A 21,991-nucleotide genomic window follows, 5' to 3' on the forward strand; every position below is an offset into this window, starting at 1 on the left:
TACTTTACTTGCTGATAAAGTAGTTTCATGAATCATCAAATAAAAAAAAATCACCTTCTGTTTATATTTATTCATTCATTCATTCCCTTATTTTACTACATTTATTTTCTTAATTTAAACAAAAGAGTAAAAATGTTTTGTACCTAAAAACCATATTAAATGCATCATGTGTTAATCGTAGAAGATCTTTATAAAATTCAACGTGAAAAGAAACTTACAATTTAAAATATAATAAAATAGATCCAAGAGAAAAAAATGTACTGAACATGAATTGAATTATACAAATTTAAAAAACGTTTTAATAAACCATATTTGATATTATTTAAAGCAACTCAAAATAAATTTTACAGAATCAACAATTAATCAAACTTAAAGAACATTAAAAAATACATGACTAGGTATCCGTTTGTGAGAAAAAAAAATTTAGTTTCGAGTCATCGATATGTGTTAAAAAGCCAACTTATATCGTCTATTGCGCAAAGTCAGGGTACTGGACTTTCAAAACATTTATATTTATACATCTGTCCAGTGATATTAAAATTGTTAAAATTTCAAGAATTAAGCATTAAGTTGGAGAAATTAATTGTTAATCACCCTAATATTTGAAAAATTTTTCTTAGGAACGATTCTCGTTATTGACTACACAACACTGATTTTTCTATTTCACTGTCAACTTTTTACTTGTATAATAGTCATCTCACTAATTTATTGTTGAAATAGTAGATTGAATAAGAAATATTAATGCTTTTTGCAATTATATGTTCGATTATTGCCTTATTACAATTTGACTTCAGTTGTATAAGAAGAAAGTATTTAAATTTCTCTATCCACAAGTTTATCTACCGTAGATCAAAGCACAGAGCCTCCGATCACATGCTCCATGATGTTAAAGACGATTTCTAATTCTCGAAGAATCTGCACTAATAATCTTGAATGGATTAAACTATCCTAGCTAACATAACGAAATGGCTTATCTATATTATCACTTTAGAAAGATTTTAAAAATTTTATATCAGATTTAATTGGTAATAAAAGAAGGGGTCAATGTATAAGCTCTTACTAAAGAGAAATTATAAAACAACTGTTGAAAAAGAAATTTGAATATGACTTTTTCATACATAAACAGCAATTGGCTGACAGGCACATAAATAAAAAAAACTAATATTTAAATAAAATTAAAACAAATAACGAAAAAAGTTGCTTGTAAAAAAAAAGAATAATAATTATTTTAACTAAATAGTGAAAAAAAAAAAAAATATGTATATAAGGGCAACGATACCCTGAAGACAAAATAAAAATAAATTATAGAGGAAAACTTTTAATTATGCAAATAATTCTCTAATTTAAAGAATGCATTCGTATAAGAAAATCAATAATAGCCATTTGATACATTATTTACGATGTTATAAAAGTTACTTCCAAGAAAATAAAATATTTAAAAATCCTTTGTTCTAAGTTATGTCAAGTATTGCAAAACGTGACATAAATATAAATTATTTTAAATGTTTCAATCCAAACAACAGTTTGTTTTAAATAATTAAATTTAACACATAATTTTAAAAACAAGGAAGTATGCATAATTATAAATATATAATATAGTACGTGTACACAATTTTTTTTAAATTAAATATAATATTCATACTTTTTAAAATACAAAAAAAAATTTTTACATACTTTTAAAGTTTTCCACATTAAGATATTCATCATTGTAAACGTATATTTATGTTTTTGTTTTTTAAATAACATGTACATAGTTATTTAGATATATTAAAGCTCACATAGTAACAGCAACGGGAGAAAGAAAAATCAACAATACTTGAGATAGCGTATTATCAATGAGATTAACCCAGTTGATTCGTTGTCTATGTTTATTTAAACGCACGAACTCTGATTACGGTAGTATTTAGTAGGAAAGAGAAATACCAGTTCGTGACTGACAGCTTGTTGTGTAAGAGCATTAGTACAGTTACGGTAGAAAAAAAAATATGTTGAAAATGTTATTTTTGTTCCTGTGTTTGGCACTACTTTGCTGTAGTTCTATTCAAGCAGAAAATCATGCAAGTATATTTTTTATTTTATCATTCCATCATAAAGTATTAGTAATTGTACATGTCCGGTTTATTCATAGGTCGATAATGAACGAAGTTTTGCCATCGACTACGAAAACAATCAATTCTTACTCGATGGTAGGCCGTTCAGGTATGTCAGTGGCAGTTTTCATTATTTCCGCACTCCCCATCAATACTGGCGAGACAGACTGAGAAAAATTCGAGCTGCTGGATTAAATGCTGTTTCAACGTAAGCCCGTAGTTTCAAATAAATAATGAAGACATTTAAGAGGTTATAAAAATATCAATTTTGCAAAATTAAAAATACCGATAGATACGTCGAATGGAGTTTACACCAACCTGAACCAAATAAATGGGTGTGGGATGGGGATGCGGATCTCGTAAAATTCATAAAACTAGCTCAAGAAGAGGATTTGTTGGTTTTGTTAAGACCAGGGCCATACATCTGCGCTGAAAGAGATTTTGTAAGAGATTACCCTAACGCTAATCGACAAACTGATTAGATGTAAAATTATATAAACTTTTTTTCGCGCTTCAAGACACAATATACCTGAATTTGGATTTTACACGTGTTCAGAACAGTACGATTCTGATATTGAGTTACTTGTTTGTAATATTTTTTAGGGAGGTTTTCCATACTGGCTCCTTAGTCGAGTGCCTGACATCAAACTGCGCACCAGCGATACAAGTACGTAAAAAAACACCAATCGAAAAAACCTTATCCACAAAGCTCACGAACCACAACTACGAAAATGTTTTTTTTTTTTTTTTTTTTTTTTTTTTAACAAAGGATATCTAAAGTACGCGGAGGACTATTTGAATCAAGTTTTAACGAGAGTGAAGCCGTTGTTGAGAGGCAATGGCGGACCGGTTATTATGGTTCAGGTAAAATCTACCAGCGATATGCCCAATGACAACGGATATCGTTGATCACTAAAATATTTCCACGGCAAGCCGTTACATTCGTGCATTTAAAGGTGGAAAACGAGTACGGAAGCTTCAAAGCGTGCGATAAAAAATACATGAACAAACTGCGCGATATCATCAAAGGCCACGTCGGAAGTGACGCCGTTTTGTATACGACCGACGGATCGTCCAGACAAGCGCTACGCTGCGGATCCGTCCCGGGAGCTTATGCAACCATTGACTTTGGCACTTCTGGAAACGTCACGTATAACTTCAAGCTCATGCGAGAATCGGAACCAAAAGTAATGAAACCCTGGCGCTATAGTCACGCTTGTTTTTATCAGTATCCATTTTTTTAACTTGTCAATTTTATGATTCAGGGGCCACTGGTAAACTCAGAATTCTATCCCGGATGGCTGGCCCATTGGGAGGAGCCCTTCCCGAGAGTTAATAGCTACAATGTGACGAAAAAACTCGACGAGATGCTATCTGTCGGAGCATCTGTCAATTTTTATATGTTCTACGGTGGAACTAACTTTGCCTTTACTGCAGGTAATTTGAATTGGGTAAAGAAACTAAACACTAAACAAATATTTTCTACTTTTTAAGAATATTTGTATATTAAAAAATGGATAAAATATCTCAAGAGACTAGCGTCATGGTGCGTTAGTATGTCGGGTCTTACACATAATAAAGAACCTTTTTCTATCATTAAATTTATAAACAATTACCAACTTGAGAAGTATATAACTGTTGTATACGAAACTGAAATTTTTTATAAGCTCAAATATGTACAATATTTATGGCACCACTAATCTTTCAAGGTTTCTAGACTATACATAATTAAAAAACTATATTATAACTACAAAGTAACTAATAACTGTGGTGTTCTGAAGTTTTAATGTTACCACGGTTTTTGTTTATGTTTGTTTTTGTTAGTACAACGGTATTTAAATATTAGGTTGGATTATTTATGACATGAAAGTACCTTTGGTAATGTGTAAAACCTGAAAAAGTTGGAACTACTTCTAGGAATAGTGTATTTATTTTATTATTAAATACACAGCCGTTCCAAAATGACGATTTGTTTCTTTCACAGTTTTGTTAAGTGTAAGGAATTATTTCGATTTTTAAAGAGTGAAAATTTTCAATTTTATTGATTTGATTGTAGAATGTAGTTTATTTGAATTTTCTATGAGTTTAAATATTAGGTATGATTTAGTTGTCAGTTATGGTAGTGTATAAAAAATTACATTGCTTTATTCTGACGATGAGAAAGCAATTTAATTTTCAACTTCTTACAGTCGATAAGAGGCACTAATAATTGTAACAGTAGTAGCATCAACAATTTGCTACGATTTGGTGAGTGACTCATGAATTTCTGTTCAACTGTTGGTGCCCTTTACCAGTTTTGAACGTAAATCGTTAATTATGAAATTGCTTTTTGATATAACTTTTTAAAACACTGTAATTTTTCTAGGCGCTAACATATTTGACAACTACATACCGGATTTGACATCCTACGATTACGATGCACCTTTGACCGAAGCTGGTGACCCGACCCCAAAATATTTTGATATTAGAAAAACCGTTTCCAAGGTATCTACAATTTTTACGTTAACCTGCATCCAGTACTTATTAACGTTATTATTGTAAAAAAATTTACTTGATTTTTTAAAGTACTTTTTACTGCAGACATGTTATTTTTTTAATTGAAAACATTAATCATCGTACATAAATTATTTAATGAGAAATAATTTAATTCTAGCATTTGAGCTGCCCAGTAATTTATAAGTATTAATCAAAATATATTTTTCAACAATAATTACTTTAAAAACACTGTTAAAAGAATTTACCAACTAATTAGAAAACAATATTTTTACCACGTGTCGAAATAAATCATGGAAGTTGAAATCAAGTAATATTTTTTGTTTTCTAGATAATATAATTATTTTGTTTCTGTCACTTGATCTAAAAATTTTGTACCACTTGATTAATCAGCATGTGCATGACACGAAACTCGGCGCATGATTCGTGATAATTATTGCTACAAATACCTAAAAACATAAAAAAATTAATATTAAAAATTAGATTGTTGAACCGTTGCCATTCCCTCCAGTACCTTCCACTGCCCAACGTACCAACGCCCAACGTATCGGTAAAAGGAGACTACGGTACTGTACCAATGACGGCAGTTTTGCGGCTGTTCGATCCAGAAGCACGTCACCTGTTTGGCAGCAAAACAGTGCACTCCACAAAACCGCCGACCTTCGAAGCTCTGAACCTCCCACATTGGCTCGTTCTGTACACCGCGGACCTACCAGTGGGCGAAAGCTCGAGAGACGACTCTACTTTGCACGCGACTCCGAAAGACCGAGCCCTCGTTTATTTCGATGACAATTTGTCCGGGGTGCTCAGTAGGACGCACAACGTAAGGAGCGTGCACCTGAAAACTCCTGGGGCCAGAAGCCTGAAGCTGCTGGTGGAAAATCAAGGCCGGGTCAACTTTGGCAATGTCGACGTTGAAGACTTCAAGGTGAGGTATCTACGTTGCACTTGAATAAACATATGATGGCTGCTGACGATGATTATTTTCCAGGGGATATTCAACGTGACGTTGAACGACGTCGAAATTTCACCGTGGAACGCGACCGGTTTTAAATTCGATACGATCTTTGAATCAAGCTTGGACGCTGTCGAGGTCAAAAGGTACATGGAGGTGAGAACCCTGAGTAGTGGACCGCAGATTCTCGTCGGGCACTTCAACGTCTCCGGAGATCCGCGTGATACTTATTTGAATACAGCCGAGTGGGGTAAAGGGATCGCGTTCGTCAATGGTTACAATGTCGGCCGGTATTGGGCTCTGATGGGGCCGCAGATGACACTGTACGTACCAGCGCCGTATCTGAAGGAAGGGCTGAACAAGCTGGTGCTGGTCGAGCTGGAGTACGTGCCCGAGAATCGTGAGATTAATTTCCAGATTGCGCCAGTATTAGATCGTCTTAGGAAACCAAAGTTAGCTGCCTGATTCTCTTCGAAGGATCGCTGATGCACGGTTTTCAACTTTTTCGATGAAAATATTCTGTAAGGGTTGACCATGGCCATAAAATAATAAACATAAATTTTAATTTTACTTGTTGCTCTAGGATTGTAACTAGCCATTTCTTTTACTCTACTTTTTGAAGTACAACTTTTCATCAAATCAAAATGTTTATGTTTACTTTTTCTCTGTTTATTTTTCACTTCCCTCTACTAAAAAAATATCTTTCGAGTAACTTTATTTTTAGTTAGTTATAATCATCATAAATTAAATTAATCTCTAAATTTTGCTTGTGCGTAGGATCATACGAAAGATCGTCTTATTCAGCTCAGCTTGAATAAAATATAACAAACTGTAAAAATGAAAAAGAAAATTTACTTTCGTATTTTTGAAAATCCACGTTATTTTCCCAAAAATATACATTATCCATCAAACTACGTTAATTAAAAAAAATCAATCATAATTGATTTAATTATTTTAGGGAAAAACCTTTGGAAGCACTCGTATACCCTAATTTCTTAATTAATCTTATTATTGCAATATCAATTATTGCAACTCACAAAATTTCAAGCAATTGTATTACATTGCAACGATCCCATAAAAAATAATTTTTTTGGATAGCAAGAAACGTGGAATTTAACAAAAAATTATTCAATTACTTATTTATTTCCTAATAATCAACTTATACCACTAAAGTCTTAACAAAAAAAATTCTTGCACCTACATTATTAATTAAATTAAGAATCATGCCTTAAATTATTTAAATTTTGATTGGTGAACATATTCAAATTTTTTTAAGTCTGTTTATTAATAATAAAAAACATGTTTAATGAGATAATAAAAAAAAAAAATTTCTTATGATTTCTAAACAATTTATTAACATCATTTTTTTATTATTATCAGTAAAAAAGCGGCTTGTGACAAAGAATCTTACGACGTTGATAGATTTCGATTACGCTTGGCACATAAGTATTATAGATGAGTATGCCTTAGGGTAAGGAAAGCTTGTCGCGTCTTCGCAGGTTGTATCGCTGACAGATAGTTGGTCTTATGATGATAACCAACTACATGTACCTACTTTCCTAACACGACGGATATAAAAAATAGTGCCGAAAAAAAAAAAAAATATGTAGCTCTTCCAATACTATTTTACATTAACTTCTAATAATATTTGGATAAAAAAAAAGATGTTACAAACCCTAGCTTATCAACGGTTAACGAAAAATAATAAAGTTAATTTGAAGTTTTTGTAATATATTATTAATGACTAGTTATTTCTTCATCCTATGAACGTATAAAAAAGAGTCTTGTTTATTGCGAAAATATGAATTTACAGAACAATAATTTAACAATACATTAGCACATAATTTTAAGTTACAGCTTTATTGTATACAATCTTTTGAAAACATTATTTTCGATACTTTATAACTTTAACAAAAATTTTTTTTGAAATTGTAAAAGCCTTACAAAAGCATTAAAAATTTCAGCTACTTTATGTATTGTAACTAAAAATTACTTTAGTATTTGTTACAGGTCAATCTACATATTAATCGTGGCGTAACATGATGTTACTAAACTTAAATGACAGAACCTATGCTACGATATGGTAAAAAAAAATTAAAACTAAAAAAAATATGTTATTCTTATAGTAATGCGAATTCTTTCGCAATACACAAAAGAGTTTTCGACCGATTTTGATGCCTTATTCGTGCATTTTTACATTTGCTCGAGTACTCAGCGTAGATAATAATATATAACTGTTATAAAATATGTACAACATATTGAAAAAATTCGATTCTTTATGTGATGCTTTGTCCGAGTCGCAGTAAGTTGGTATTTTATAATTATATACGATAGAATTATAAAAAAATAAAACGATATTTATTTCTCTTCCTTGATTTTTTTACTTAATAAAAATTGCAAACTTTTTGTTTATGTGTAATACAATAAACAGATTGCATCTATTATCGATGTTACATCAATTTTAGTTTCCAACCCCATTTTAGTTCCTGCCACCCGTACTTAAAGCCATAAGGTATCCTGAATTAGGTATCCATTTCCACTTATTGTTTCGTCTCAACTTAATATTACTGGCACGGCACGATGAATTTCTCCGATGTTTCAGAAATACAGTCGGTGTTCAAAGATTTGTCGTGGTTCGTATTAACGTAAAGTGGATTTGTAACCTGAAGGGAGTTGTTGACGTTAACGAACTGGGACGGGGCAATCGTGACGTAATATGGCACCCACATCAAGGCCAAATAGTCGTTTGTGCCAGTGAGATTATCCGCCTTATTCATTTTCTCGTAAACATGATTTAGTTTAACGTAGTGCACCTTTACGCAATCATCTAAAAGCTTACCGATCATTTCGGTTAGCTCCATGAAAGTTGGTCTATCAGTCGGTTTGGCTTCCCAACAGCTGCGCATAATATTGTAACTAAAATTGTAATTGATGGTGTAAAGTAATTGTATTTTGGGAAAATTAAGAATATTAAGACATGGTGGATCTTTCACTAACATGTCGTTGGTAGCATATCTCGGTTGTTTCAGCCTATAACCATCGATAAGTTTTTGCAATTGGTTTTCGACATTCATGCCGGAATAGGGTGTCTCCGCGAGAGTGAAAAATTCCCACATCACTACACCAAATGACCAAACATCTGACCGCGTAGAGAAGATCCCGTCCCTGAAAGATTCTATCGCTAACCACTTGACAGGCAATGGCGCATCGCTCTGCTTTAGGTAATTGCCATCTTTGTATATCGATTTGGCCAAACCAAAATCGCAAATCTTGACGATGTCGTTTTTTGCCAATAGAATATTCCTAGCGGCTAAGTCCCCATGCAAAATCTACGCAAATATAAAAATATCAGAAAACTGCTAAAGTGCTATACATACATTTGAGGCAATCGAACAAGTGGTCGTGTACATAAGGACGCACCTTTCTCGAGGACAGATACTCCATCCCGCGGGCAACTTGGAAGGACCAAGAAATAAGATTCTGGGAGCAAATTGGCTTAAAAATAGTATAATTGTCTTCATACATGCAATTGAAGGACGAGTCTGATTGGGAGTCACTGCTGTTACTATCACTATTCAGGTCAATTGGATATTTTAAGTTTTGAGTTCTGTCGCAGTATACAATGGATTCGTTACTTGAGGCCGAGCTCAGATTACTAGGACATGTCAATGGTATTTTTTTTTTTTTAACAAAAAAAGAAAACTTGAAATTCTCTTCGACTATATTTGCAGTATAAAATTTATTTTCTCATAACGTTCTCTTTGTGAATAAAAATATTAATTATCATTTATAAGTATATAGTGTAAAAAAATTTTAAGCATCACCTTTCTGGCTCTTCAGTTGTAAAACTCGATTGAATATCATTATACCTGCAGGGTTGGATTTTATCAATAATTATATTGAATGATTAATATTAAATTATACAAAAACATTAAATTGATACCACATTGATTCTTTTCCAATGGACGGGTCAATTTTACCAGTAGATGGATTAATTTGATCAATGAAATTTGTTCGGTTGTGTAGCAATAGGTCTCGCAAATTCCCAAATTTACAGAATTCTACGATTATCAACAGTTGACCTTGAGTATTTGAAAAAAAAAAATTAATAATAATAATAATCACCAGATTCCCTTCTATTTGAACTACCAATTGAATTCTTACCCTCAGCAATATCTTTCGTACAAGCACCAAGAAGATTTACAACATTTAAGTGCTTTCCGAGATGTGCCATGATTTTCAATTCACTTTCTAAAGCACGAATTTCAGTTTCATCTGCATTTTTTTTAACAGTTTTAACGGCTACAGTTGTTACTTGATCCTTGCCATTAATTCCGAAAACTTTGGCTTTCATCACCACTCCATAATGTCCTTTTCCTAATTGTTTCCCTTCAATTTATAAATACCAGGACATATTAATACCTTCATACGAAGACAAAGGTTACATTAACTTTTACCGTAAAAGCAACTTTTTTTTTTTTTTTATACACGTTCCAAATAAATTTTACTGGCATTCACGGTAATTTTTAATAGATAGTACCATTTTTCATCGGAATTCATCTAAAAATTTTACTGTAGGCTATGGTAATGTTTTCCTTGCTGGTTTGCTTTCCCTGCAGGTGAGTACGATAAGGCCCTACTGTACCAACCTCCAATATCAGCCACGGTTTTCCTGGTTTTTTAGGAGGAAAAAAATTACCGTAGCCTACAGTAAAATTTGTAGATGAATCCTGATAATCTATCTATATCGCTATCTATACTACAAAAAATAATGTGAATGCTAGTAGAATTGATTTGACATTGGGGATATCGTCCCAACTTTCACGGTAAAAATTAGTGGAATTCTTCTCTCCGTGCATCGATTGGTATTATTCGTAAATGCTTTGTCTCATTTTTCAAATAAAATAGTTTTATAGTACATTCTTTTTGTTGCCTCCGTTGGTTTCTACTGTGGATGTAAAAGATACAAAAAAGAGTTGCTCAGTCCACAGCAGATAGGGTAGGGTCCGATTAGTAGCCAACTTAGTGTTGAGACTAAGTAAAATTCCATAGTAAAATATAATTGTCTATAAGTTGGATGCCTAGATGTCTACAAAAAATTTTGTCTACCACGAGTATGAAATCCATTTTGGGCACATTAAAAAATAATTAGAAAAAGTAAAGTAAAAGTATATACACTTAATATCACGAATGAACAACTACACACTGAGCACTTAATCGGCAGCTACAGAGTGACCGAAATTTTTCATTTAATACTTTTTTTTTTTTTTTTTTTTTTGTAATGTCCACGCAATAAGCTTTGTCCTCGTGGCAGATAAAATTTACTGGAAACATCCAACTTATAAGAAAAGTTGTCAGCATTAGATTGTTCGATAATCGGACTCTACCCAGCATATGTAATAGAAGTAGGCGAAACAAAAACACACGTGCAAGCATCCAATGTAAAAATGATAGTACGCTAATGGAAATACATCTGTAAGTTGAACTGAGACAAGTGGATGGAGACAGATGGGGGCTAGAGGAGAATTTTGAAGTTAATCGATGATCGAAGAGCACAAACCACATCCCTGAAGTTAGTTTGACTACAAGAAAGTATGTTAAATATATTGGCCCGAGGTACCCATGGCGTTACAACTATAATAAAGTTTGCTAGAGTTGCTAGAGATGAATATTAAATTTTACCAAGGCCAGGGTCAAATTTTTTTTTTTTTTTTTGAGCTAGTAAAATTTATTCGAATTTCATAATTAAATTGCTGTATAACATCGATTTGATAAATTACGCGGAAATTCGATTCACAACAATTTTACTACCGTTCGTTTCTATGATTTCATACCTAATTTTATCTTTCTCCTGGGAAATTCCCACTTAGTATCATATGGCAGAAGTTGCGCTTGGTCGCCTATCGATAGTTCTGGATTTATGCTGCTTACGGCTCCTTCCTCAAAGTGCTTTCTCTTTATCTTTAATTAATAATCAAATAATTTATGAAATGTTTTAATCTCTTTCTAATTTTATTAAAGAATGTCTATGTTTTTAAAGCAACAAAAACAACAGAGAAATATAACAATGAACGCAATAACTTTTCATCTTTTTGAGTTGAATTTTCATTAGAAACAATGCTAAAAAACATAATATAATGATAAATATGATCCCAGATATAATTTCACTCCAAGGTAGAGACATTCCAATTCCTAAAATGAAATTCAACGGCTTGTATAATATTTTGTTTTATGAATGTTTATTTACTTTGATAATTTGAAAATGGTGCATAAAATGCCATACTCATAATAATCACAAAAATAATAATAGCAGTAATAATAATAATAATAATGAATTATGAATAATAACATATGAGCTTATGACCTTTTACTATTAATTTTTGAAACTTTTGTTCTGTTCCATAGCGATTTTTAGCACGACAAGAGTAATTGCCGCTATTACTTTTGACAAGGTTTCTCATTATCAATTTCTGATTTTTATCTTCAAGACTATACTGTTGTTCCAATATCTCTAAAGGTGTTTCGTTTTTATACCATGTTATACTAGGGTTTGGATTTCCTTCAGCGGAACATTGTAAAACAAAATCCTCTTGAGCATCTCTCGCTGTCAAAGTTACTTCAGTGTTATTCATATTTGTCTTGACAATGGTTGGCTTTTGCGGAACTATAAATTGAAAAATTTCGGTAAGAAAACCAATGTTTAAATGTATGAAGTGTAGTGAACTCCTAAAATAAATTATTGGTTAAATATTGCAGAAAATTCTGTATTCTACCTATAGTTTTAGGGATGCACAGAGAAATTTTCTCACATACACGAAAAAAATTATTTGGCAAGGAATAATTTATTACAAAAATCGTTTTATCAACTTTTTATGGAATTTTGTGGGAGCATAGTAGCAAAAATCACATGTTACCCATTTTTAAGTAATTTTACCCAAAAAGTTTGAAAATTAGTTTAAAAACTTAACGTAAAAATCTCAAAATATATTGAAATCAATGTTATAATGATCTTTTAGCTTGTTTCATCAAAAACTGTCAATTCGACGTAAATGTATTTCATGCCTAAATATTGTTATATATTTATTTTGTTTGTACTTTTCTGCACATTTTAACATAAAAACATTACATATAGATGAAGTGTCGCATTTTCCTCTCAAGTGAACCTTTTGGTATTATACATTACACTACCACTTATGCGATCTATTAGAACTTCACCTGAGACCACTGAGAATTCTGAAAAGTGCATTTTCGATATTAGTGACGCAAAAGACTCTTACCTTTAGGGTCAAGATAGTAATCTGTTGTAACGGTTATATTCGCGTAAGTTTTTCCCTCGCATACATAATTTTCTGTATCTAAATCCTGCACGTTATTAATAAGAAGAATAGCACGAATGGTGAATGAGGTAGTTTCGTATGTGAGGTCTAATTTATCTGTAATTTAATGAATATTAAGTAAATTATAGAAAAATCTGGTTCAATAAAATATCATCGCATGGAAGTATCCAGTGTATTAGAACATACCGAAATTCACGGCTTTATTTGGCAGCCATTTTACCGAAGAAAATTCGTGAATAACAGCAGCACAAATTAAGGTCACGTTATCACCTGTGTATACGTCTTCCTTTGGCCTAATAACTCCGATACCGACTTCAGGTACACCATCTTTGAAAAAAAAAAAAAAAAAAAAAAAAAAGGTTACAAAGTTAACATTAATGAAAAATAATAGAATGAAAAAATATGCATACCAGTGAGTAATATATTTATTCCGTCTGATTTGGTTTCAAAAGCATTACCACTTTCACATACCAATCGTCCAAACGTTGTCACATTCATTGTTACTTGTGAATAAGTTTTCACTTTACTGTCCACATTTAATTCTACACCCTTCAACATTAAAATCATAATAAAAGTTATTGCGTTATTGTTGCCTGTATGTACAATACATTTACAAAATTGTCGAAATTCAAAGTAATAAATGATTATAATATTTTTAAATTACTCCAACCTTAAGCTCCGATGTCTTGCAACTATCATTAGATTTTAGTGAATGATATGTGGGGCAAGTTGTGTAGAACCATGATATTTTGGGTTTGTCTGAACCATAAGCCTGACAAGTGAAAGTTACGTTGTCGTTGAGAGAGTACATGGATTTGACATTGTCTTTAACAAATCGAAGTCTTATTTCATACACTGTAACAAAATTAAAAATAATTCTTGTAGACGAAAAACACCATTGTAATAAAAGAAAAACTTATTAAGAGGTATTTACTTCTCTCGTAAGGACTCGTTTCGCAAACAAATAAGGTCTCCTTGACTCCAGCGCTATTGTTTACTCGTACTTTATAAAAACCATTAGGATTATCACCGCCTTTTACTGGAAATAATGAAGTGGTCGACAATTCGTTATCATATGTCGTTCTCATTTCCGGCGATACCATTTCTTTGTCAAGGGGGTCCAACCTGAAAATTTATTATACATTTATCAGTATAAATGTGTTGTACTTATGGCAATGCATTCTGAAGGAGCTCTTATTTTAAGTGTAGTGATTGTATTTCAGGAAAAATGTATTACCAGGTTACAGTTGGTTTTGGATACGCGTTAACGTAAGCTACCAAAAGATGTGGCCGACCAACAACATTGGCCATCAATGTGCATGTGCCCGACAGAAAAATAAATGGATCAATGGGACCTACGGAGAACATCATGACGAAGATGAAAGAATTGGCATTGCAAGAACCAATGAATGCACATGTATTTTGTAACTCACCGTACACCTTGATATAAATAATATCTCTCAGCGTCACGTTTAACGTATTTGCTTGACAAGTGTAATAGCCCTCGTCAGCCTTGGTAACGTTACTAAGGACAAGCCTAGCTGTCACATCGCTCAGCCGTGTATTGACGTATGCAGTAGTTGGACGAACGGTCTAAAAATCATGTGCCCATGAAACAACGAACGAAAAACATTATAAAATGATCCGGAAACTTTTTAAACCGTTATGAGTTGCGCATGATTTCTCTCTTACCGTATGGCGAGGGGTTACCCAAGAGATTTCGTAGGGGTTATTGAGATCTATTCTAACGCGGCAGTATAAGTTTATTGTCGAGCCCACTTTGTTGTGCCCCTGTGGAAAGTAATCTGTTTCCATCACTACTTTTATTGCTAAATCCTTGGTAACCAAGAGAGTGACGCGTATTTTCTGTGTAAAACCATATTGGTTTATTTCACAAGTGTAGTCGCCACTGTCCGCGTACGTTGAGTTTTTGATGATGAATCCAAATTTCGGATCAAATGTTATTCTCTCGCTTGGCATGAGATTCTAGAGTAATTAGTTAACACGATTTAACAAATTGGCTGTGTGCCTGTAAGATTAGAGGTAAGAAAATTAAGTACATACCAAGTTGTTGGCCGATTTGAGGGTCACGTTAAATTTGGGGGAAGTTGGGCAGCATGGCAGGATAGCTTCGTCTCCGAAAGAAACTTGACGTCGTAGATAACCATCGTAAATCTGTACGAACGCACTTTTATTGGCTGCATAAAAAAGATGTCATATTATAAGTCGATTTTCGCTTTTTTTCGAAGAGAAAGCAGTTTTTTGGTCCCAAAAATTTGAAACATACGATTTATAGTTTTTTTTTTTTTTTTTTTTTTAATAACTATTTTACCTCCCTGAGCTGAACAATGTCCATGCATGGAAAATGTCCAGTCGTACGTAATAAGATGAGCGTACATTTGAGTGTTAAAAAATCACTTTAAATTTGATATATAATTGATTTTATATAATTCTCTAGCTTAAATTACTTATGTAAGTTTTACCTTGGGTTTATAATAAATTATAACCATTGGTCAAAATTGTTTGTGCTTGTACTATTCGTACACCTACGTTTCTTATCATAATGTAGATTGACAAGGTTACCGTAAAAATTAACATGGAGTTATGAGCCCTTTGTTTAAGCTTTTTTTTTATTTTTTCACCATCTTTTTTAATGGATTGACAATCTTAATGAACTTTTTTAAACTTTGTTTTTTAACTCTCTTCGCATTCACAAAAATCTATAAAAATGGTAACCCTAGTTTTTAAGATATTTTGTATATACCTACTATGTTTTATGACAACCCCAGTCTTTTCTATATAAATAACACAATCTTTATTGCCTCATTAAGATATTGTTATAATAGATCTTTTTTACCTGTAACCAATGACATTCTTTTTTTTCGTAAATTTTATATTGATCCAGACCAATCAATACTTAAAAATAATCAAATGAGATAAAATTGAGAAATTTTCTTACTTTGAACATAAACGTATACCCAATCGGCTTGTGGATCGTTAACCGTCTTAATGTCATCCCAATCATTAGCGCAGCCATACCAGCCAGTATCGCCAAAGACGGTTGATGGTTTTTTAAGTGTAGTGTCATAGCTTGTCTCACTATAAATGAGATCATATTCGGAAACCGTTATCTGCATAGAATTACAAAATAAATCTTTATAATGTATAAACAACAAAAAAAAAATCTTTTACACAAAAGTATTTGAAAAATTAAATCTTATGCTCTGCGGAAAATGCTTCTTCATATTGTAAAAGTCGTGAAAACGTAACTACGACAGTTTGCATGCAAACTAAAAGAAATCGTACAGTACAAAAGTGGGCAGTGTTATATAACAAATAGTGGTAAAAAGTATCGGATAACTTTCCTAAGTTGAAGATGCAGAGCAGCGTGCTCACTTTCATTTATATTTGCATACGTAGTAAGAGACTATTTACTCGATCACGAGAAAATTGTCTCTTTCTGTGGTAGACTTTTTTGTTTGCACGAGAGATTTTTACTCCTATGTGAGTAGGATTTATTTCGTGCAAGTTAAAAGTTACTCATATAATTATACTAAGGATTATTTAATAACTACAAGAAACACAAAAAAATGAAGTGTTGCAACTTACGTTATCTTCGGGTTCCATCAAAAAATGAAAACGGGTAGAGTAGTTGCTTATACATTTTATACTCAAAGCTTCGCCTTCGTTTAGCACCAACTCTGTCACGTTGGTATCAAGTATGGGTTTCAATCCATGGCAGCCTGTATTTCATTTATAAAAAATATCATGGGTAAATATTCAAGTGGCTACAGTTTCTGATATTAACCAATAATAGGAAATAAAGCCAATAGTTGGTGTAGAATTGTATTGGATTTTAGATAAATTATTAGCAATTATTAATACCATTAGTACTTAAATAACCTAAAGTTATGTGTCATCCTTGATGGTATATTGACAAAAATTGAATATTTTGGTCTATAAAATTTCTAGCTTATATATATATGCTCTTTTTAACACATCCAATAGTTTACTTCAGGGAAAATTCATGGGTAGATTCGCCAAAAAAAAAATAAACGTACAGCGGAAAAACTCTTTTCTCACCAATTTTTATTCCACCCCGCGCAGTAGTGAAAATTGGTAGCTCATTAAAAGTGATCGCTAGATATTTATATCTGTTGAGTAAGGAGATAAATTAGTAAAAATGTACTTGCCTGAGAGTATTTGTATGACAAGGATTAACAATTTCCAGTTCATTGGCGAAATAACGCCCTTACACCCTCGGGGGCTGATCATTGCTCTGTGCTATCGTTCACCTGTTGCGACGTTTTAACTAACGTATGCTACTGCATCACGTAGTCACAGTCGAACTGAGGATCGGAACAAATAGCCGAATCGTTCACGCATTATATAGCGGTCGATATAGGTATCAGTGAATTATTTTGATAAATGAGACACCCACAACTATATAGCCTCGTTGACGATTTAACGACTTAAAATCTAGTTTACACTGGAAGACTTGTATCTTGAATTTTAGTGTATACTGAGAGAAAAAAAAACAATAATTATAGAGAAATTCCAGCAAAAATTACCATTCAGGTCAGTAGTTTGAATGCAAGTTGGCAAAAAAGGAAAAAGTTATTTTTTTTAACAGTAAAAATTGTTGTTTTGACTGTTAAAATTATAGTTTGAAAAGTGTAAACAATGGTTTTTTGAGTAGTAAAATTTATAGATCCTTTTAAAGTTTACTGTTCCAGCATGGTAATTTCTATTATTCTAGCCATGATTTTTTTATTCAAACTATAATTTTAACTCTTAAAACAATTTACTATTAAAACTAACAATTTTATTGCTTTTTTGCCACCTTGCATCCGATTTACTCTGCGTAATGGTAATTTTTGCTGGAATTTTCCTATAATTTTTATTACTTTTTTCTCTCAGTGCAGCTACAGAAATCTTCATGCAATCGATTTAGGATAACTAGACGTGTGTAACACGAGTACATGTGTATATATCCATATATATTTACACATACGTACACACATATTTTTTATTTTTCATGTAAATTTTGTTAGTTCCTCATTAGTTTTAAATTGTTTGCCTAATGAAATGTATCCGAAATAATAGACTACATTGACTACTATTTATGAGTTACGATGTTCTAAACAGTAAACATAAAAATTTATAATCAATAATTTACTTTAGGAGACAAAATTATCGACTACACTGGCATATACATTATACATTTTTCTCTTTTTAATCCAAATTTAGTTCGGCTATACAAAAACCTAGGTATCAAAAAGTTTTCGTGCCAAAAATGTGAGTTGGTAAATTCATATCGTCGTGGTAGTCTCTCAATTTTTGTTGGGGAGACGTGAATTCTTCGAAAAAATTTTTTTTTATCTCCTTAAAAATTGTAATTATGACTCAATATACGTATATATAAAAATTTGAAACATTTTCTACGTCGAAGTGTACACAATATCAGTTGGCGATATACGTTAGCATATCACTCCATCAATGCCACGCAGGTAGAGGAAAGCTATATATATATACGTGCGCTTATTACAAAATCCGAGCATTAAGCGATGTATATTTTTTCGTTGTGTTGGGTTACCGTTTACAAATTGATCGGCGATGATACTGCGATTGTATTGCAGCCAACAATAAACTTCGGCCTCGCTCTCGCGCTTCGAAGCGTATACGTGAGAAGCGCCACCATCATGGTAGAAACCAATAGAGTTCGATAATACCCGACCAGCGTTTTCCCCCCTGCACAGGTGACAAATGAGTTGGCGGCGGGTAGCTCTGCGGGGGATACCTACCCAATGCATCCTGGCGTTTATTATGTGTACGAGTTTTGCTTCAACCGCTGAGAAACGAGCAAGTAACTTTTTTTTTAAATGGTATATCTGGAAAAATAAACAGTAACGATGGAGTCTTTAGAGTACATCCTGTATGCGTATGTACGCGATGATCGTGAATTATCGTCAAAATTGTGATGTTTAACCACCTAAAGGTTGTTTGTAAAGTTACGTACTTTTTTTCATTGAAAACTTTTTAGTTAATACACGTTTGCAGTAATTTTCATGTTGGCCGAGAAAAATACGTATGCCTCTGTTAACAATACATCCCACCCCTCGTTTACAAATATCGCCGCGTCACTTCAATACGATGGTGTGTCTTGCGAAATACCCGACAAATGATTACTGATGTACCTTATGCTACAATTATTCGTGAATGACTCTGAGTTTACATAGAAATAGTTGTTGCTATCAAATCCTTTACAATTGCAGCGTATTTCACGCTTTTAATTTCACGGTGAGGGCAAATGTTAATTTTTATCGCAATTTTTTATATTTTTCTCAAATGTTAGATAAAATTTGATAATATTGCAAACGGGTTTCAGGTGACTACATTACTTCACATTTTCTGGCTCCTTTACAACAAAGAAGCACTTACAATTTTCTTATCGAAGGAATCGTTTGTAAATAAAATATTTAACATATTATACAATATTTAATGTTGCAACAAATTAATCGTAATACTTTAGGAATTTTAATACGAAAATCATGTGTTTGACAAAAAAATTTACGTACTTCTGGATTTACTAAATATTATTTTACTGAAGGTACCATGAGGATTCGAATAAATACTTTTAAAATAAAATTCAAGCTTAAGTACTAAGAATCTCATGAAATTGGGTGGGGAAAAGCTTTACCCTTGAATGGAAAATTATAACTTTGTAAGATAAACAAATAAAAAATCATGCCAACACTTACAGGCATAATGCAAGTAGAAAGTAAACTATACAGCTTTCGCGATTTTCAACCACATATGATCGATATGGAGGGAGAAAAATAAACGATTTAAAAAAAAAAAAATTAAAAAAAAAGAGTAAAAAGACGTTAGATGTCAAGCTGTGTACGAATAATCACGAGGGGCTGGAAAGAACTCCGCCTACGACGCCGCCCTCGACATGCGCGCCGCGTAATATCAAAGTCAACCCTCTACAGTCATCAGACTCTCCCTCTAATTTCCAATCCTCAATGTGATTCGATTCGCGGGTGCGTTTAAAAGTATCGTGTAGATTAAGAGACCATCAGTTTTTCACCCGACTAGCATGTCTGGTAAGTATATACATTGTGCTGTATAACATGTATACATGTGAAAGATCGTGCAAGTTCTTGGTTGTTTATTTCAATTGTGTAACATCTGCGGTTGATCATACATTTATTGACAGGGATAACTTGTGTTTCAGAAAAAGAAAAACGGATTTTAATAAGAAAAATTTTCTAGATATTATGCCTTGATTGGGCTTAAATGAGAACTTAGAGTGAGTAGTTTCGATCTAAATTAAATTCTACTCGATTAGGAACTTTTAATCAAATGTTACAATGACTTTAAAATCAATACTAGAATAGCGGTAAAACTGATAGTTCGGTGTCAACTTAGAATTACTTAAAGTTTGGAGAGCCCCAATACAAACAAAAAATTGTGTTCACTCAAAACTACTCGCTGTAAACATTTTTAAGACCAACATAATTTCTCGGTTATTCACTGAAGCTTTTATATACAAGCATAAATGAGAGCATTGATTTTAACGAAAAAAATGAACAAAAAAACGTTTAATAACGAAATCAAAGAGCTTTTAAAATCCATTAATAATTCATGAAGTACATGAAAATTAAGGTCATAAATAGTTTGACTCCTTGTTTTTAAAGTACTTCATGTTTTTATTGCTCAATTGATTGGTTTCACGATTTTATATCATTTTTTGTTCATCGTTGTAGTTATTTATTACCTGAGTACCGATTTTTTCGATATTTTCAGTTATTAAAGTTCTTCAATAAAAAGGTACTGACTAGGTACATGAATAAGAGTAAATATTACAAAGATATCCGCAACTAAGCAAAGCCATATGGTCGATTTTTTTACATCATATGAGTTGGATATCTACACTTTTTTAGGTGAATTTTCTAATAAAAAATAAATAGTAAACTTGCCGCAAACAGCACACGCAACGTCAATTTTTTATTGTCTATTTATCAAATTAGTTGCGGCTGGTTTATGATTGATTATATGGCTTTACTGGAAGTATGTAGTAATGATTATTTGGATCAGCGCCATCTAGCGTTGCGAATTTTTGAACTAAAAAGTGGCCCTAAACTTTTCAACCCGAGCTTTAGCGCTTAGAGCCACTTAACCTATTATAAACCAGCCGCATTTCATCTTGTAGCTATGAAATTAAAAATAAACCGTATATGTGTTTTTGGCGGCAAGTTAACAATCTATTTTTTACTAAAAAATCGACCTACTATGTATTTGCACTTTTAAAGATCAATTTTTGAGTAAAAGACAGATTGTTAACTTGCCGCCAAAAACACATATATCGTTATTTTATAATTTCATAGCTAAAGTATAAGTTGCGGCTGGTTTATATTTGGTTAAATGGCTCTAAGCGCTAATGCTGTGAGTCAAAAGTTTAGGGCCACTTTTTAGTTCAAAAATCCGCAACGCTAGATGGCGCTGATCCAAATAATCATTACTACACACTTCCAGTAAAGCCATATAATCAATTATAAACCAGCCGCAACTAATTTGATAAATAGACAATAAAAAATTGACGTTGTTTGTGCTGTTTGCGGCAAGTTTACAATCTATCATTTACCCACTAATCAACCTCCTATATATTTATGCTTATAGAGGTAGATGTTGGAGCAAGAGTTTTTATCAAAATGTTAAAATTCTATAATCCTTTTAAGTATTTACTATGTGTAACGTTTAGTGTTGATTTTTGTTAACTGAAATAGCTAAAAAACAAGTAGAGCCATATAATGTCAGAGTTTTTTAACATTTTTATTTGATAAGTATTTTTATAAAAATATAAAATAATCTTTCCATTGCATTTATTGACATAATGTTGAGTACATGATAATCACAGCTACAAAAGAAAATCGAAGTTATAAGACCAATTACTTAGGAACATCCCAAATTTCAATGCACACTGAGTATCAGGATCAATAACGTAGTTATTACTGTTTGCAACTACAATTGGATTACCACCTACATGAAAAAAATTGTAATGTTTTGAAACATAATATATTAAACGTGGCATATGGTTTTACAAAATTTAC

The 21,991-nt window shown here is 32.3% G+C and overlaps 3 protein-coding genes across 3 annotated transcripts; 1 reads left to right on the forward strand and 2 right to left on the reverse strand.

The window, feature by feature from the left end:
• Positions 1-1,891: 1,891 nt before the first annotated feature.
• On the forward strand, positions 1,892-6,249 carry LOC106636248 (beta-galactosidase-1-like protein). Its single transcript, XM_014348591.2, has 10 exons — positions 1,892-2,057; positions 2,129-2,298; positions 2,383-2,533; positions 2,694-2,757; positions 2,860-2,954; positions 3,047-3,277; positions 3,356-3,527; positions 4,456-4,574; positions 5,095-5,511; positions 5,575-6,249. The coding sequence occupies exons 1-10, from the start codon at positions 1,986-1,988 to the stop codon at positions 6,001-6,003; spliced, it is 1,920 nt and encodes a 639-aa protein (XP_014204077.2). The 5' UTR covers positions 1,892-1,985; the 3' UTR covers positions 6,004-6,249.
• Positions 6,250-8,102: 1,853 nt separating this feature from the next.
• On the reverse strand, positions 8,103-11,626 carry LOC149374956 (vascular endothelial growth factor receptor 1-like). Its single transcript, XM_089590745.1, has 7 exons — positions 11,612-11,626; positions 11,373-11,499; positions 9,703-9,927; positions 9,469-9,620; positions 8,959-9,240; positions 8,536-8,867; positions 8,103-8,454 (listed from the first exon to the last, which is right to left on the reverse strand). Exons 1-7 carry the CDS (start codon positions 11,624-11,626, stop codon positions 8,103-8,105), a joined length of 1,485 nt encoding a protein of 494 aa, XP_089446871.1.
• Positions 11,627-11,854: 228 nt separating this feature from the next.
• Positions 11,855-17,206, reverse strand: LOC106636171 (vascular endothelial growth factor receptor 1). The gene is made up of 13 exons (XM_089591328.1): positions 17,069-17,206; positions 16,485-16,618; positions 15,835-16,006; positions 14,940-15,073; positions 14,568-14,861; positions 14,309-14,468; positions 14,113-14,230; positions 13,810-14,000; positions 13,546-13,730; positions 13,286-13,424; positions 13,062-13,202; positions 12,816-12,971; positions 11,855-12,202 (listed from the first exon to the last, which is right to left on the reverse strand). The coding sequence occupies exons 1-13, from the start codon at positions 17,148-17,150 to the stop codon at positions 11,874-11,876; spliced, it is 2,235 nt and encodes a 744-aa protein (XP_089447454.1). The 5' UTR covers positions 17,151-17,206; the 3' UTR covers positions 11,855-11,873.
• Between the last annotated feature and the right edge of the window lie 4,785 nt (positions 17,207-21,991).

This window comes from Copidosoma floridanum, unplaced genomic scaffold, assembly GCF_036245765.1.
Source record: "Copidosoma floridanum isolate Cflo_tuat_1 unplaced genomic scaffold, Cflo_Japanese_pri ptg000013l, whole genome shotgun sequence".
In the NCBI taxonomy this organism is placed as follows: Eukaryota; Metazoa; Arthropoda; class Insecta; order Hymenoptera; family Encyrtidae; genus Copidosoma; species Copidosoma floridanum.